General features: G+C 36.3%; 1 protein-coding gene and 1 pseudogene across 12 annotated transcripts in view; one reads left to right on the top strand and one right to left on the bottom strand.

Moving 5' to 3' along the window:
• The window catches only part of TTC39B (tetratricopeptide repeat domain 39B), a 310342-nt gene that overhangs the window by 12015 nt on the left and 282064 nt on the right, over window positions 1–16263 (bottom strand). For 9 of the 12 annotated variants that reach the window (XM_077148141.1, XM_077148146.1, XM_077148148.1 and 6 more), the window contains 7 exons: window positions 16138–16197; window positions 13553–13714; window positions 11861–11952; window positions 9393–9519; window positions 7067–7175; window positions 4796–4882; window positions 1089–1206 (listed from right to left, as the gene is read on the bottom strand). In XM_077148141.1, coding sequence (XP_077004256.1) covers window positions 1089–1206; window positions 4796–4882; window positions 7067–7175; window positions 9393–9519; window positions 11861–11952; window positions 13553–13714; window positions 16138–16197 — 755 coding nt within the window. Of the gene's footprint in view, window positions 1–1088; window positions 1207–4795; window positions 4994–7066; window positions 7176–9392; window positions 9520–11860; window positions 11953–13552; window positions 13715–16137; window positions 16198–16263 lie in introns of those variants that run through there. The other 3 variants (XM_077148143.1, XM_077148150.1, XM_077148151.1) reach the window with 2 other exon arrangements.
• LOC143675097 (protein phosphatase 1 regulatory subunit 42 pseudogene) lies at window positions 13933–14752 on the top strand (annotated as a pseudogene).

Below are 16263 nucleotides of genomic sequence, written 5' to 3'. Positions count from 1 at the left end.
CCCTTAAAGTAAGCACCCTCCCATTTCTCTACCAGCTGTAGTTACCTCCCCAAATTTACTGATCAGCTTCTTCCAGATGTAGGTTCCCAGCAGCTCAGCATAGTAGGGATGAGTTAGCATTCCCGTTAGCATTTCTATATTTCCACTAAATATTGTCAGAAGGAAGGGGATCAGGTGGTCATGGATGGAAAGGCATATGATATAGAACAAAGTATGCAAAATAGTGTCCAAGGTTGTAATACACTTGACTTATGAAGTATTTTCAAACATTTTAGGCTAATATTTCCAAATCAGGAGATTTTACATAAAATCCAGACTTTGGACTCTTGAAAAATTGTAGGGATTAACAATATTACAAAATACATTTTGTAATGCAATAATCAGTTAGAACTAAGGAATGGCTGCACTCTTTCCAGAGAACACATAACCTCCCTCATCCACCGTGCCCACCAGTTCTGCCCACCTTCAGCCTGCTTCACTCAGCGAAGTTACTTGTCTGGTCCTTGGAGATATTTAGATTTATGACCTCAGATGTAGAAAACAGAGCTAGACATCAGGGCTGTGATTTCACTCTAAGTTTCATAAAGTAGCAAGACACCTTCATCAATGCAATTGTAAAAAAAAAAAAAACAAAACACCTTGCTTTTATACATACAAAATGCCCTTTACCAAAAGAGCAACAGTTTACACTGTTCATCACAATGATGGCAAACCTGTGTACTCAACTCTAAATGTCTAGGATCCAGCACATAATCTGGCACATAGTGGGTCCTCAAATGTTTGTGGAATAAATGAATGAATAAATAAAATCCACAAATTTAGAAGGTAGACACCTGCTACCCTGGCCATAAATTCAGTTTTTGTGTGCTACGTCTAAACATCAAGTGGAAAGGCATAAAGCTATGTTCCAATTAGACTACAATTCTGTCCACATAGAACAAAGAAAATGCTACTGGATTTGTTTTCTGGTAACAGAAGCAAAAGTTCAGCAGCAAGAGCTAAAAGCATTTTGTAACATTTTCTCACAGTAATTCTCCAGAAACCACACTTTGCACTCAGGTTAATTTTTCTATTTGTTTTTTTTTTACCTCTGAACAACATGATTGAAACACAATTCAGCTTGTAAGGGCCTTTGTAAATTCTTCAGGCAGCATCCTTTCAGCAACTTCACTAAGCACTCGTCATCCGTGGAGTAATCATTAAAGTCTTCAAACAGAACAAACAAAACAGACACAAAAAGAGTACGTTTAGAAATCTTAATTAAGAGGGACAATTAACAGCGATTAGGTCTCAGAGCGAACATTTAAAAATAAGGAAAATATTATAGCATTTGTTAATCCTCAGTTAAATACAATAAATTTTTAAAATAAAAATAATGTTGAATTTATTTCATTAGAACACCACTCTATCTACTTAAAATAAATCGTAAGTGGTTATGTGACCTTAGGTACAAGAACAGAAAATCTGAACTCTAAGTACTAAGAGCTTTATTAATTGTGTAAAAGGTAAAGCCTCAGGGAGCAAGACGGCAGCCTCCTCCTGTTGTTTTGGCTTATGACTGCCAACGCTTCAATGTAGGAGAGGGCAGCAGTCCCATATGGAGCAGCAGATGGCCTTATGCCCATTAAACATCCAGAAGTAAAAATGCCCTCTCCAGATCATTATGCTTACAGCATACGGTCAGTTCTCCAAGGTTATATTCTTTTGGGGAGAAATTATGTATAAAATTAGACAAAACATTTCTGAGGTGCCTGAAAGACACCTAAAATCGCCCACCAAAGTTCTAAGTGCTTAAGGGAAACATAAAGGATTCGTCCCCACCACGTTTTCCTGTTTGGAAATGACTCTTTACTTTCTACAGTTCAAGGCAAACATTTACTAAACAGAAGCAACCATATTATCTGTGACATCCAGCTCTTCCATGTCTGCCACTCTTGGATTTTGTTTTTTGCAAGTTCTATGCACTAAGAAGTCATTAAAAGACAGACTGTAATTTATACACTTCAGGCTGTGACAACTAGGTGGGAGGGACAGTTAAATGGACTAATGAGCTCTCATACTGAAATCCTCCTGCTTTCAATACAACCTCAGAAGCCATCCTTAGCATGCGCTGATGTTTCAGCTAGTGAACTGCTTATCCATGGGAGGTTAATGATGCTACTGAGTCAACTAGAAGGGATCTTTCACTGCTAGGTGATAAAAACAACTAATATGGACCTATAATTTTCAAACTCTGACAATTCACCAAGAAATTCAGTTACCTATGCCACATTACCTGTCCAATTACTTATTAAGGACCATTATTCCAACACACACAAAAATCTGTTCTTCCCAATCATGGATGTTTATTGGAATAGTCAATGAAACAGTATCTTTCAGGCCTAGAACCAAACCCTTAGGGTCCATATTGGATGTTAACTTTTATTACCACTTTTTTGAACACTACTGAGTACAGCATTTTCTTGAGTTTGTGTTACAACAACATTCTGGTGCTCAGCGAATGATGACATTGTCAAGGAACACACACCATTCTGGAAAGTTATAGTACCAGTAAAGCCATACTTAATTTTTGTTTAAACCATGAATTAATGAGGCGCTCATGTTGACATCATCTTGCTTTCAGTACAAACCTCAGAAATCATCTTTAGCATGTGTTTATGTTTTTAGTTAGTGAGCTATTTATACATAAGAGGTTATGGCAAACTGGTTCAAAAAATAATACATTCCTCAAAAGACCTCAGAAAGAAAAAACATTGTCATTTCCTCAGACTACAAGCCACCATCTATCAAATGATTGTTTCCCCTTAAAATATGAATGCTTGATCATGATTGTCATCTCAGGCTTGCATTCATGGATGAAAATCTCAAACACGGAGGGTTTCCATTTTACCTTCAAAGAAAATCACATGATAAGCTGCCAAAGCATTTAGGGATTTAATAATAAAATGGTAGGAAAAAAAGAAGTTTGAGGTCCAATCTACAAAAATAACTGTTGAACTTTTAAAAAGATAATCATGGGTGCAGGCAGGGGTGGTTCAATGGTAGAATGTTCGCCTTCCTTGCAGGGGACTCGGGTTCAATTCCCAGACCATGCACTGCACCCCTCAAAAGAATGCACCACTAGAAAATATGAAAATGGATTTGGTAAATAGTCATAAAGTAAGTAATACTCTTCCTTTTACACAACTCAGATTATGTTTGCTATATAATTTCACTGAGCAAACTAATTGCAACGAATAGTGAAAGAAGAACCACTATGCCAACTTCTGGCAACATGCTGAATTTAGTTCAATTAGAAATGAAACATTATAGAATTAATGACTAAATACTAACTCCAGGCACATTATCAAGTGCTCCTCTGTCTTTAAACAGAATTTCACCTTTCTTATCAGCGACCAACCTCTCACACATATGGGTCAGAACACTGCCAGAAGAGAACACCATTTGAATTTGTCATCATTTTTTACTTTATAGACACTTTATAAGCCAGGAAAGGGAAAAATATGTTCCATTCCTAATAATGGTGGTAGAGGTGGAGGAGGCTGAAGTAATCTCAGGTTTACATCTTAACTACATTTTCTAATTTTGGATTATTTCCCACTCTTTAGGATAGGAGCCCTTAATTACTAAAAAGGCCTAACAACTCTTTGCCTATTGGGAATGGAAAGGGGTAGGGAGGGGGAACAGGATGTCAGGTAGCAAAGGTGATCTTCGGAAAATAAAACCATATTTTTGTCCAAGGAAAGGACATACAAAGAAAGGACTGTACATAGGCACAGTGTGCCTGTCTCAGCTTCTCTTACTCCTGCTTATGTATCTCCAAAGCCTCTCATTCTCATATATCATTAGAAGAAAAAGGAATGGGTGGGAAGGAGCAACATGGCATCAGAGATAGAATTGTCCTCTAAACCTCTATTGCATTTTAAATGCATGGTTTGCTACCATATATTACTACTCTAACTTTTTCTCAGTCAATGGAGGGACAGAATAAATGGAAGGAAAAAAAGCCTGCCCAAAAGAGAAATATCCAATAGTTTCAATACCAAGACTTCTGGACATACAAAGTCCCCATTCTTTGGTAGTACCTATTAGCATTAGTCTTTACTATGGAGACTACACATTCAAATACCAGAATTAATTCTACTGAAGTAAAACCCTGATCGTTGTTGGAAAATGGAAGAAGAAAAGCTGACCTGTTTTTTTCTGGCAAAAAATTTGCTACAAATGTTTTCATTTGATAATAAGGGGTTTTCCTTTTCCTTCCATTTCTCACATATCCACTTATTTTGAAACATGTTCATTTATGCATTTAGCTTTATGGATATTTGGGGGTTTAATCATGGCTAATACCCTTAAGAGCAGGAATAATATTTCCTGTACACATCATATTTCTATACTTACCATGGAAAAATGAAGGGTGTTCAAATGAGCAAATTAATGAAAAGTGGCTGAACTTATTTAACAAAAATGAATATAAGTAAATGTGTTAATAGACCAAATGGATTTTTACAGATGTGCATATTTTGAAATCTCATTTTTTAAGGTGAACTTTCATATTTGCCTTTCATTTGAATTTCACAATGGTGTGGCTTTAAGTTATCTCAGATCAAGAGAGAATATTTTTCCTGGTTGAAATTATTTCATGTTAAAAATAATTTAACAATATTTGATAAGGAAACTTACCAAAACTCTCCACTAATAAAACTATGCAGAGAATATGTTAGTGATGGGGTATCTAGAACACCCAAAATCTGAAACATTCATCTAGGAATCTACAATCTGTACTTAAACATACGTTTCTGTGGCTCTTTGTGAAACAATACCAATTTTGCCTTCCTCTTTCCGATCCCAGTTTCTTGAGGCTTCTCTTCTTCTTGCTTCCCTGTAGCCCAGAATTCAAAGGGAATTCTCAGTCCCTGAAGTGAATACCTCAATGTTTTGACTATTCTACCTAAGCTCCACCTCAATAAGGGGATGAAATGTCACAAATTTTCTGTGAAAGGGGGAGGGAAAAGAGAGACAAAGGGAACCTACTTCAGTTTGTTTTTTTTTTTCAATAAAAGCACCACCTTCAATATGGCAGGTGATAGCACTCACTCCTGCATCAACAGATAAGCTTTGCATATGACCATTTTTTTCAATAAAAGTAGAGTAAATCACGTGATTCAATGCACCTCCTGTTTACCTTTGAGCACTGGCCTATGTTTGCCTGACGGCCTGCGACTGGGGTGGAAGGAGACCAGGGGTGAGGGGTGGAGGGTGGGGAGGTTGGGAAGTGGCATCCCAATAGCATTGTTCTCTTTGATTTCTTAGCCATCTGGCCTCAACCTTGACCTTACTGGCAGATGAGTCCACTGACTCAGCTTTCATCCTTTCATATTTCTTTCCCCACTGATGGAAAACTAAAGCTAGAATTATTTTAAATGCGGAAAGCAGTTTAAATGTCCAACAACAACGGAAGAGTTAAATTATGATACATTAGCTCCACCAGAATGTGCTATAAAGCGTTCACGATCATTATAAAGGCTATTTAGCCATAAGAAAAAAAAATGCTTATATGCTAAATGAAAAAAAATTGGATAGCATGTATTCCAGGTACACAGTGATTGCAACTACAAAAGTAAGACTAGAATGGAATATACAACTATTTTAAAGTAACTGTATTATAGTAGTAAAAATATGGGTGATTTTTTTCCACCTATGCCTAAAAATTGTGTGTTTAATTTTTAGAGGGTAATTTAAAAGAGAAACCTCATTAAACATTTCAGTTTGATACAGAAACTCCAATACCAAAAAACCTCCAAATGAAGTCCTCATTCCTGGAGCCAATTCAATCATTTAATCCCCCACGTGGGAAGTTTGTTGCGTCTGGAGCCAGGGCTCTTTCAGGGGCATCTTTTCCCAGTTAAGAAAAAATGAGTTAATGGTTATTAAATTATTTTCCCTAACCATTCCTGAATTTTTATATCCTTTACCATGTTTATCACCACAGAAACTTCATTTTATGCCTGTGATTAGAGTATTTCAAAACCTAAGACCGTTATCTTGGGATATATCCAAACGATTGGGGGGTTGAGAAGGAATACAACAACAGCTTTCACTTATGACCTTGCTTATGAAAAGATAATATTTCTATTAAAAACACAACCAGAAAAATGTTAGGGCAAGAAAGTAACTTTGGATATCAGCTGGCCCAGCACTGCTCCTTTTCAATACAAGCAGCAGCAACGACCTGCAGCCCAAAATGAGGAGGTGTGTTTCCCAGAGTCTGAAAGCTGCAGAACTGAGACTAGAAACCCCAACCTCCTGATCTTCCCTCCACTATGCCAGCTGCTTCCAGTAAATGAAGCTAATTTGGAGTTGGTCTTCTAGTAAAACCAAAAGTAACATGTAAAATAATTAAATTGCAATAAGATTTCAACTCAAAAACGTTTATTTCCCTGTGGCTGAAAAAACACAATACTCTAAAAAGTGGAAACTCACAAAAAACTAAAACAAGGACATGTACATTTTCCTTGTGCTGCTCTAAAATGTGAATGGTTTTCTTCTCCCCTTCATCTTTACTTTTTTGGTAACAGCTTTATTGAGATATAATTCACATACCATACAATTCACCTATTTATAGTATACAAATCAATGGCTTTTCATATATTTACAGAGTTGTGTGACCATCCCCACCATCAATTTTTGAACTTTTTTCATCACCCCCAAAAGAAACTCTCTACCCTTCCTACTCTCCCCAACTCCCAACCCTAGGCCACCACTAGTCTGTTTTCTGCCTTTATAGATTTGGCTATTCTGGACATTTCATATACACGGAACCATAGTATAGTTCCCTTTTGTGTCTGGCTTCTTTCAATGTTCGTCCGAGTTGTAGCATGTGCTCATTCCTCTCTTCATCTTGCCTGCAGCCCTCCATTCCCATCCCCGCCAAGGTCTTCAGTTCAAGTTCTTGTCCTCGCGACACACACAAATTGGCATGGGTAGAAGTACAACCAGGGAAACGAAAGGAGAATGGGAGGGGAGAAGAGAAAAGGATATATAGGCTCTTACTTTTTACACTTACTTTCATTTTGTAAAGCTGCTTCAGCCTTTTCAACAGTTACCAACAAATTTTCAGAAAGGTCTTTTCTTTTGCTCACTATTGGAAAACCATTCCAGACATACATCATTTCCTAATGAAGAAGAATGAAAAAACATTAACAATTACCTGAGGTTATTCAATGTCATTTTCAGCAACAAAATTATGTATTGTGTTCGGTCTTGTTTGCTAGGAACCTCAGGACAACATTTAGTGATCATTTTCCTTAGATTCCTCATTTGGAGCTTAGTGAAATAATTTCCCTTTTTCCCATTTTATTATATACTTATTTGTTTTTTTATAATGTGAAGTAAGTCAATGGATACAACATATATCATGTTTTTGCTGAAAAATTCGTTCATTCAGCAAATCTTTATTAAGTACCTAGTAGCATTAATTCTTTTTGGAAGATATAAATAACACAACAGATACAGAAATAAAATATTTTAAACCGATAGTATGAACAATACTAATTATTAAGTAAAGGGAAACATTTTTAACTGCCAGTTGTTTACATGAAATGTTTCCAAGAACGTCTCTGGAAATGAACATTAGAAATATTTTACTGGGCTCAGGTTCTTTTATACCACTGAACACATGTGACAGTCCAGCACTGCAATCCAATATGCAGAAAATGCATTCATTTAAAGGCCATATGGCTGAATGACAGCCCCTAGAAATGTAAACCAATGATTTCTGATTACAGATTATGTTTAACAGGCTAACAGATGAGAATTTTTTTTGGTTCAAAAGCAAATGTGCTTGGGCGGGCCATGGTGGCTCAACAGGCAGGGTTCTCACCTGCCATGCCAGAGGCCCAGGTTTGGTACCCAAAAAGCAAATGTGCCTTTGCTTGAAAATATTTTTTCTAATTTTCCTGGTAGTGCAGCTCAGATTTTGAAGGACATGAAATAAGCAGAGTAATTACTATCTTCTTAGAAATAAATTTTAAAATGAGATAAAAATATTGCCTTAGAAGCCTCTTACCAGGAAAGCAGCACAACTGAGAAAGACACACCCAAATAGATGGTAGCAAAGTTTTCTTTATTTTATGGTGCTAAAAACTAGGATTGCCACACACTACCTTCCATTTTACACGGAACAAATTCTTATGACTACTAGAGTAAGAACTCAATTCAATAACTAACGGGATATTATCAGAAGGAGGCCTGACATTTTTTGAAAAATAAGCTTCTGGTGAAAGTCCTAGGAACCACAAATTCAAGCCAGTATCCTAAATGTTCTACAGAAGGAAGTGCAGTGAAGTTAACCTTCCTTATGTTCCTTAATAAAGCAAGATACAGTTGTGTGGTAGGATAAGAACTATAATGCTCTAGAAAATGTTCAGGAAAGTTCTGTGAGACAGGAAGAAAATAATTCCCGGTACAAATCAGTGAATAAAAACAAATCAGGAGACCCCAAGGAGGACTGCAGATGCCTGTCTGAGTGGCATCTACGTATGCAAAAACTGCAGCCCAAAGAGTCATTGTAGTTTGATACAGTCATCCCTTTTTAAGAAGTCTTCATTAAGAAAATTTAAGTTGAAATTATACTTTTCCCCAAAGTATGGTCCAAGTGGCAGAACAATTAAGAACGTATGCTCTAGACCCATGCTGTCCAATATGGCAGCCAGCAAGCCCCGCAGCCCCTCAGCACCTGAAATGCAGCTCGTCTACGGTGAGGGGCACCGCAAGTATCAAATACAGGCCAGATGTCAAGGAATTTATGAATGTGAAATAACTCGATAATTTTTTTCATTACATGTTGAAATGACAAAATTTTGCGTGTGCCTTGTAAAACAACATATATTCTTCAAATTAACTTCATGTTTCCTTTCACTATGTTTTAATGCAGGTGCTAGAAAATGTAAAATTACAAATGTGGCTCACATTATAATTCTGTTGGACAATGCTGTCTAAATAATCAGTTCTGCTGCTTACAGGCTATGTGACTTTGATTAAGTCTACTCAACCTCTCTACTTGAATTTCCTTCTCTGTAAACAAGACTTTAAAAAGACTCATTATAAGAATTACAAATAGTCTTATTCTAAGAATTAAATTACATACATATTTATTTAAATAGTCTTTTATCATAATGTCTGAAACAGTCCCACGAAACAAGACACTAGTTATAATTGTTATTATATAATTATTAATAAATTAATAATTATTTATAAATATTCAGCTTACAAAAACACAATTGTTTTTAATTGAGCTAAACTTCACAACAAAAGTTAAATATGCCCTCTGCTGCTGTGACTAGACACTTTATTTCTGGAATTCAAACAGTAAATAAAATAAACACAAATACCAGGGCAGGCAAGACGAGCTTCACAGGTACAGGTAAGGAGATGGAGTAACGTCTTGATTTCCTCACAGCAAACTTCTCAGTAGGAATAGATTTACCAGCTATTCTCTGTTTCAAGCTTTCCACCTGTCTGTGAAGATTCCCAGCCACCACCCCCAGTAAAAGACAAAGTGATTAGAACATGTACAGTTATTTACACCAGTGGTTTTCACTGGTCCCCAGACTTGCTCCCAGACCAGCAAGTTATGCATCACCTAGAAACCTGTTTGAAATGCAAATTTTCAGTCTCCACCCCACACCTACTGACTCAGAAACTCTAGCGGTGGGGCTTATTAACCTTGATTTTAGTAAACCCTCCAGATGATTTTGATACAGCGTGAGAACCACTGATTACACATTTTTCTTTCTAGTCAACTTAGCTAATGTCTTCATCTATCACACATGGCCATGGTAGTCCAGGTATACAATCAGCAGTTTCTCTAAGTAAGCAGTAGATTCCAAAGTATTTTTCACTCTATTATCTACATTGTACATTTCCTGTTCCTATCCACAAGTATGAAACAGACCTACAAAAGAATGTGGCTGAAAAGATAATTAATTTATAATATTAATTTATAATTTGAGAAAATGTTAATTTTTATAATTTGAGAAAATGTTTTCCATGTGTAGGCAATTGTGGGGACCAGTTAATACCATGCACCATGTGTAAAAACTTCTCAAAATTCTAAGGAATTTCAATTATGAAATTCACAAACACACAAACAAATGAGAGTAGAAGGAAAAGACTGTCTGCTCTTAGGAGCACTTCATATGCATTCTTGTGAATGAATCAAACAGGATGCCAAGAAAGAATTCAGGGAAATATTCCATTATGTCGGTAAAAGTAAGATGGAACAAGAGAGAAGGAAAACTTGTGGTAGGTTATTTCTGCACATAATCTGAGGAGTTTAAACCAGAATGTCCCATCACTTGACGTTCATTATCAACAGAGGAACAGGCAGTGGAAGGGTGGGGCAGGGGAGAAGGGAGAGGAAGCATGCCTGAGACATGAAACCTCATGTTTTAAAGATCACAGAGTCTTTTTGAAGAGAACACTCATTTTTAGGAGTTTCATTACTCCACTTATATGTTATCACAGATGGGATCTCAAGCTTTCTTCTAAAAATAAGAGTGGTAATTTAAAATAAGATTGGTCATTTTCAGAGAAATTGTTTTACTATAGAGAAAAGTTAATTTCCAGTGGAGAAAATGGGAGGAGATCTAAAAAACTTAATATAGTTCACTCCAGTAACTCTCAGTCCATTCTATTATCTGTGATTGATGTGAAATGAGGAAACACATTTCACCAATAAGAGGAGGCATTTATCAGACTATGGTTTCTAACAATGCTGATTCTACAGTTGATACGCACAGTCTTATTTTTTTATTTTATTTTATTTTAAAAGTAGATAAAAAATGTGAACTATGTACAAGGTCCTGGTCATGCCTTCAAATTTGTTTTGGCAAGTCTATGGTTCTGCAAAGTCATTATTTCTCAAAGCGTGGACCACATTTTTAAATGGAAAAAAAAGATTCCATTTAAAAGGATCAGTTATGTTTGAAGAATGTAGTGAGGCCTATGGTCTTTTCTTTTTGTCTACCTCAGTCACCCACTTGTATAGTCACAAAGCTTTGTCAATTCTAACTTTTCTAGGTCAAAGTATTAATCCAAGCAGCCACCATTTGAACACTACCTCCTCCCAACTTGGCTGTTTTCAGCCCACTTGTCCTGCAACTTTCTCCCAATCCAGCAGTATCCTTCTTTCTTCCTGTCCCTCTATATTCCAGCTTAGATTGCACTGTCCTTCACTTCTGCAAGCTTTGGCCTATAAACTCCTCTGTTACTAGTCTTCACACCTATCTGGCAAAAATCCCAACCCAGGATGGACCTCCTTCCCAGTGTCCACTTTCCCTGCACCTGAGAGCAGACTGGTCTTATAAAACCATCATCCAATCCCAACCTCAAACAAGCCCTTACACAGTCTGCCATTCCCCCTATTCTCTTTCACAAACCTCACCCTCCCACTCTCTGCAAAAATGAGTTCAAACCTTCTCATCCTCCTCAAGAAGCCCCTTCTTCTTCTTTGACATCTTTTGTAGCAATACAAATGTAGTAAATTGTGTTAAAACTCAGTAGCAAGGTTCCAGTAATAGAACCCTATTCCCAAAATATAAATAAAAGGACAGGTTGAGAATACCCCAGAATTCCCAACCATACCAACATATCTGCAAAATTCTGCTAAAAGGACGACATGTTGTTGACTCTTGGTTAAATTGCACTATTTTAAGGGTTCCTGTATCAAATGATTAGGTCAATTAAAGAAAAATGAAGGTGAAGCATGGGAGAACATTAAGAGAAAAAGAAAAAAGATGTATTTGTGTGCTCATTTATATGTGTAAGATTTTTGAGATGGAAATACTGTCTTGTTTACCTGAACAAAGTTATCACATTCTCCTTAGTTGCTTCTGCATCCTCTTCTGGAAGCATACTCAAAATTGCAGCTTTCAAAAACACATACGTTGCCTTGAGGAAAGGAAGAAAACAACCAGTTATAGAACACCCCTGATACCTGTCATTTTTACTTGCAAATCAGGAATGACCTACAAATCTTCCAGGTATAATATTAAGGGAAATAAAAAGCTTTATATTGCTTATTCCAAATGAATATAATTACTTTTCATTTAATTTAGACCATGTTTGTGTCATACAACTATAGTGTTCATAGCTATGAAGGTAGACAAGAGATTATCTCATTTCTTCTACCTTCTCATAAATGGATCAGAATTAATTTTGATTATCATAAAAAGCCATGTCATCAGGGCAATCCGAAAATCTATGAGAAATTATCAAGACTTTTGAGAGTTAATGCTTTAAATATAAGTGCGGTTCACCATTTGAGGTAAAATGTCTTTGTTGAAAAGGACTCTTTCGATGGTTTTTTAAGCATCTACTGTGAATAGAGGGCCAATAAACAATAGGTACTTGTGCTGGTTTGAAATTGTTGTGTACTCCAGAAAAGCCATGTTTTTAATACTGATTCAATATTGTCTATGGCAGGACCTCTTGATTAGGTTGTTTCCATGGAGATGTGACTCAGCAATTGTGGGTGGGATCTTTTTGATTAAGTTGTTTCCATGGAGATGCGATCCACCCAATTCAGGGTGGAATCTTTTGATTACATGGCTTCCAGGGTGAGGTGTGTCCACCTTCCAAGGTGGTGTTGCTTACTGGGGTCTCTTAAGCAGGAACCATTTTGAAAAGAGACCACACAGCCAGAGACCTGAGGAGATGCAAAAGAAAATGCCTCTGATTCTGCCACACAGAGAATGAAACTCAGGAAATGTATCATACAGTGCTGTGTGGTCACTCTTGCAGCATTATCTCAGAGACTTACAACCTTAGTTCTAAAAGTCCAGACATGAGTTCCTGCGCTCCCTCTGCCTGGACACTTCCCAATGATTTAGAAATAAGCTGTATAACATTTGTTCCTCTTTGACCTTTCCTGAAAGTGTTTGCGGCTTACAAATTATAGCAATGTATGGCTATTCAGTTTTCAGAACTTTAAGAGCTCCAACCTTTTGCCCTATACCTAGCAAAGTTTAGAAACCCACCTCCAGTGCCCTGTTCCAGGAAGCTTCCCCCACTCTCCAGTGCTGTTTCATTAAATTTTATGATTGCCAATAATGGTATTTTTAAGGTAAAAAAACAAAATAAAACAGGTAACATCCCTGGGGAAGCCCTTTGAAACGAAGCTAGGAGAGAAAGCTAGCAGACTCGCCATGTGTCTTCCCAGCTGACAGGAGTGCTCTGGAACCATCAACCCTTCTTGAGTCAAGGTATCTTTCTCTGGATGCCTTAGTTTGGACATTTTTCTGGCCTTAGAACAGTAAACTTGCAACTTAATAAATTCCCTTTATAAAAGCCATTCCATTTCTGGTATATTGCATTCTGGCAGCTTTTGCAAACCAAAGCAGTGCTTAATGCATATTTCCTGCTTTGATGGATCTTCTTCAAGCTGAGCAATTAGTGTTAGTGTCATGCTATTGAACAAACAGTCCTAAATAAAGACCATTCTGGCCACTTATTATCAAACAGATGACATTAATGAAAACCTTCAATTTACCTTGGACCATTTACTCTCTTTGCAAAGCAGATCTGAATAGTAATACGCCTGCATCCAGTTTTGTTGGAAAACAAAAATCCACATTAGCTCCCAGTAACAGAGATGGTGAAACTGTTTCCATTCTTCTTGAACGGAAATGCATTTTCGGAATATCTCTTGTGCCTATAAGTCAATTGCATAAAGCTGATCATCCAGATATTAGACTAGGAGATAATAACCTAATGGAAAAATATATAAAACACTTTGTACAAAAAAATGAACAAAATTATCATTCGTTAAACCACTCAATATTACAGTACGTTCCTTTCCTTACATGCAATGATATTGCTAAGTTCTATCCTTTTATTTAACTTTGTGGGTGGTACTTGGCAATTTATAACATGGGGGTAAGGGAGTCCCTTCCAAAGTAAGATATAAAATGCAGACATCCATCCTTTTGTAGAGCCACAAGAAAGCCAGCAGATGCAACTATGTTCACCATGTGCCCTTCTAGCTGAGAGAGAAACGTTGAAGGTCATTGGCCTTCATGAACCAAGGAAGTTGGGCATAAACAATACCTAGACCTACTTCTTGACATGGTATCAGAATGGAGCTATTGCTGAGAGTTTGATTAATAGAGGAATTACGGTTCATCTGACCATGGATTTAATTGCCAAAACCAGCAGTTTCAAAGCCCGAAAAGAAGAAAGTATTTCACAGCACCTAAAGAAACTAACTCATATAAATTTTTCAGATAAAGATATAGACGGAATTGAAGACCTCTCACTTTGTAAAAATCTCAGGATTTTATATTTGTATGATAACTGTATTAGTCAAATTACTAACTTGAATTTTGCCACAAATCTGACCCACATGTACCTACAAAACAATTGCATTTCATGTATAGTGAACCTCAGATCGTTAAAGGAACTGGAAAAATTGTATCTGGGTGTCAATTACATTGCTGTCATAGAAGGATTAGAAGAATTAAGAGAACTTCATGTTGAGAGTCAGAGGCTTCCCCTTGGAGGAAAGCTTCTGTTTGATCCCAGAACTCTTCATTCTCTGGCAAAATCTTTCTCTATACTGAATATCAGCAATAATAATATTGTTGACATAAGAGACCTAGAAATATTGGAGAATCTTAATCAGCTTATAGCAGTTGACAACTAACTTCTACATGTGAAGAATTTCTTAATGAAAAAGAAATTAAACAAATAGAAAGACAATTCCTAACGGATTGGAAAGCATCCAAAAATGCCAAGAAAATGAGCATGAAAAATGAGGATGTAAGCAACTCATACATAAGTATGCACATAGTCACTCATTAGTTGATAACTTCTACTAGTAAAGGAAAGATAATAGTCTACTCAACCAAAAAATGTCATGAAATAAAGGGTTTTTTTGTTAAAAAAAAAAAAAAAAGCAGAAGTCTTTAGAAAAAGACTGACAGACTTGAGTTAATAAAAAGTCAAAACTTCCATAGGGTGAAATACACCTTAAGCAAAATAAAAGGTAACGGACAGATGGAGAGAAGATATTCACTGCATATATAATTTAAGGCTTAATGCCTTAAATAATTTTATAAAATACTAAGAAGGCCAACAATTCAATGGAAAAATTGACAAAGCTGTCAACAGGTAAATAAGTAAAAAAAAGATATACAAACGACAAGCATACATATGAAGAAATTTGTAAACAGGGAAATATAAATTTAAAAATTAGATACCAATTTTTGGCCATTAGATAGGCAAAAATACAAAAGATTGCTAATGTCCAGAGCTGTCTGCAAACAGAATTGGAAACAAGTATTATTGGAACAAATTAAATTAGGAAGGCAATTTTTCTGGATCTATCAAAGCGTACATATCTTTTGACCCAGGAATTTTACTTATCAAAATCTGTCATATAAATATCCCTGTGCATAGAAATACATTTCTAACATGCCATTTGTAATGGCATTGTTTGTAGTAGTCAGTATCTATCAATAATAGATTGCTTTAATAAGTACTGTATATTCATCTAATGGAATGAAACTCAGCCACTGAAAAGCATGAGGGAGATTTAGATATACTGACCTGGAAAGATATCCAAAATGTAATGTAAGTAGAAAAAAGCAAATCACAGAATGATACATATGTTTGATCCTATTTGTGTAGAAGAAAATTGTCTATGAGTGTATTTATATGAAATGCTCCTCACTTTTTTACTTCTGACTCCAATATGCCCTTGTTCAAGGAACTTAGTGAATAATGTCCTCATGAAGTGCAAAAGAGTTGCATCTTATGCAAGAGCTAGATTCCATGGTCAAAACGCAGAAACCACTAATAATCCAATTTTTTTTGGCAAATCTCTTAAATTGCTTACATGTTATTCCTATTCTGATAGATTCTACCCTGAACGGCCTCATGGGCTTTATGTGTAAATGTAGACCTTATTTAGTAATCTACTTTATATAACAGAAGATATATACAATATTAAATTTTAACTTTTTAATTATAGATTTTTTTCTTTACATCTGTCTAGTCCATATAGCTGAATGCTACTTATGTTGAATGAGTACATGCTATAACTCCACCATATGGACAACTCCCCAAATACATTACCTCTTCAACATTTCCTTTTAGCAGCTCTATTCGGGCATGATAAAACAACATGAGCGAACCCTGTGTAGAAAGGCAGAAAACACACTGTTAAACAATCTGTGCTTGTTGATTAATTATGGGTGAAAC

The sequence above is a fragment of the Tamandua tetradactyla genome, chromosome 2 (genome assembly GCF_023851605.1).
Source record: "Tamandua tetradactyla isolate mTamTet1 chromosome 2, mTamTet1.pri, whole genome shotgun sequence".
NCBI classification, from domain to species: Eukaryota; Metazoa; Chordata; class Mammalia; order Pilosa; family Myrmecophagidae; genus Tamandua; species Tamandua tetradactyla.
This window is presented reverse-complemented; position numbering and strand designations above follow the sequence as displayed.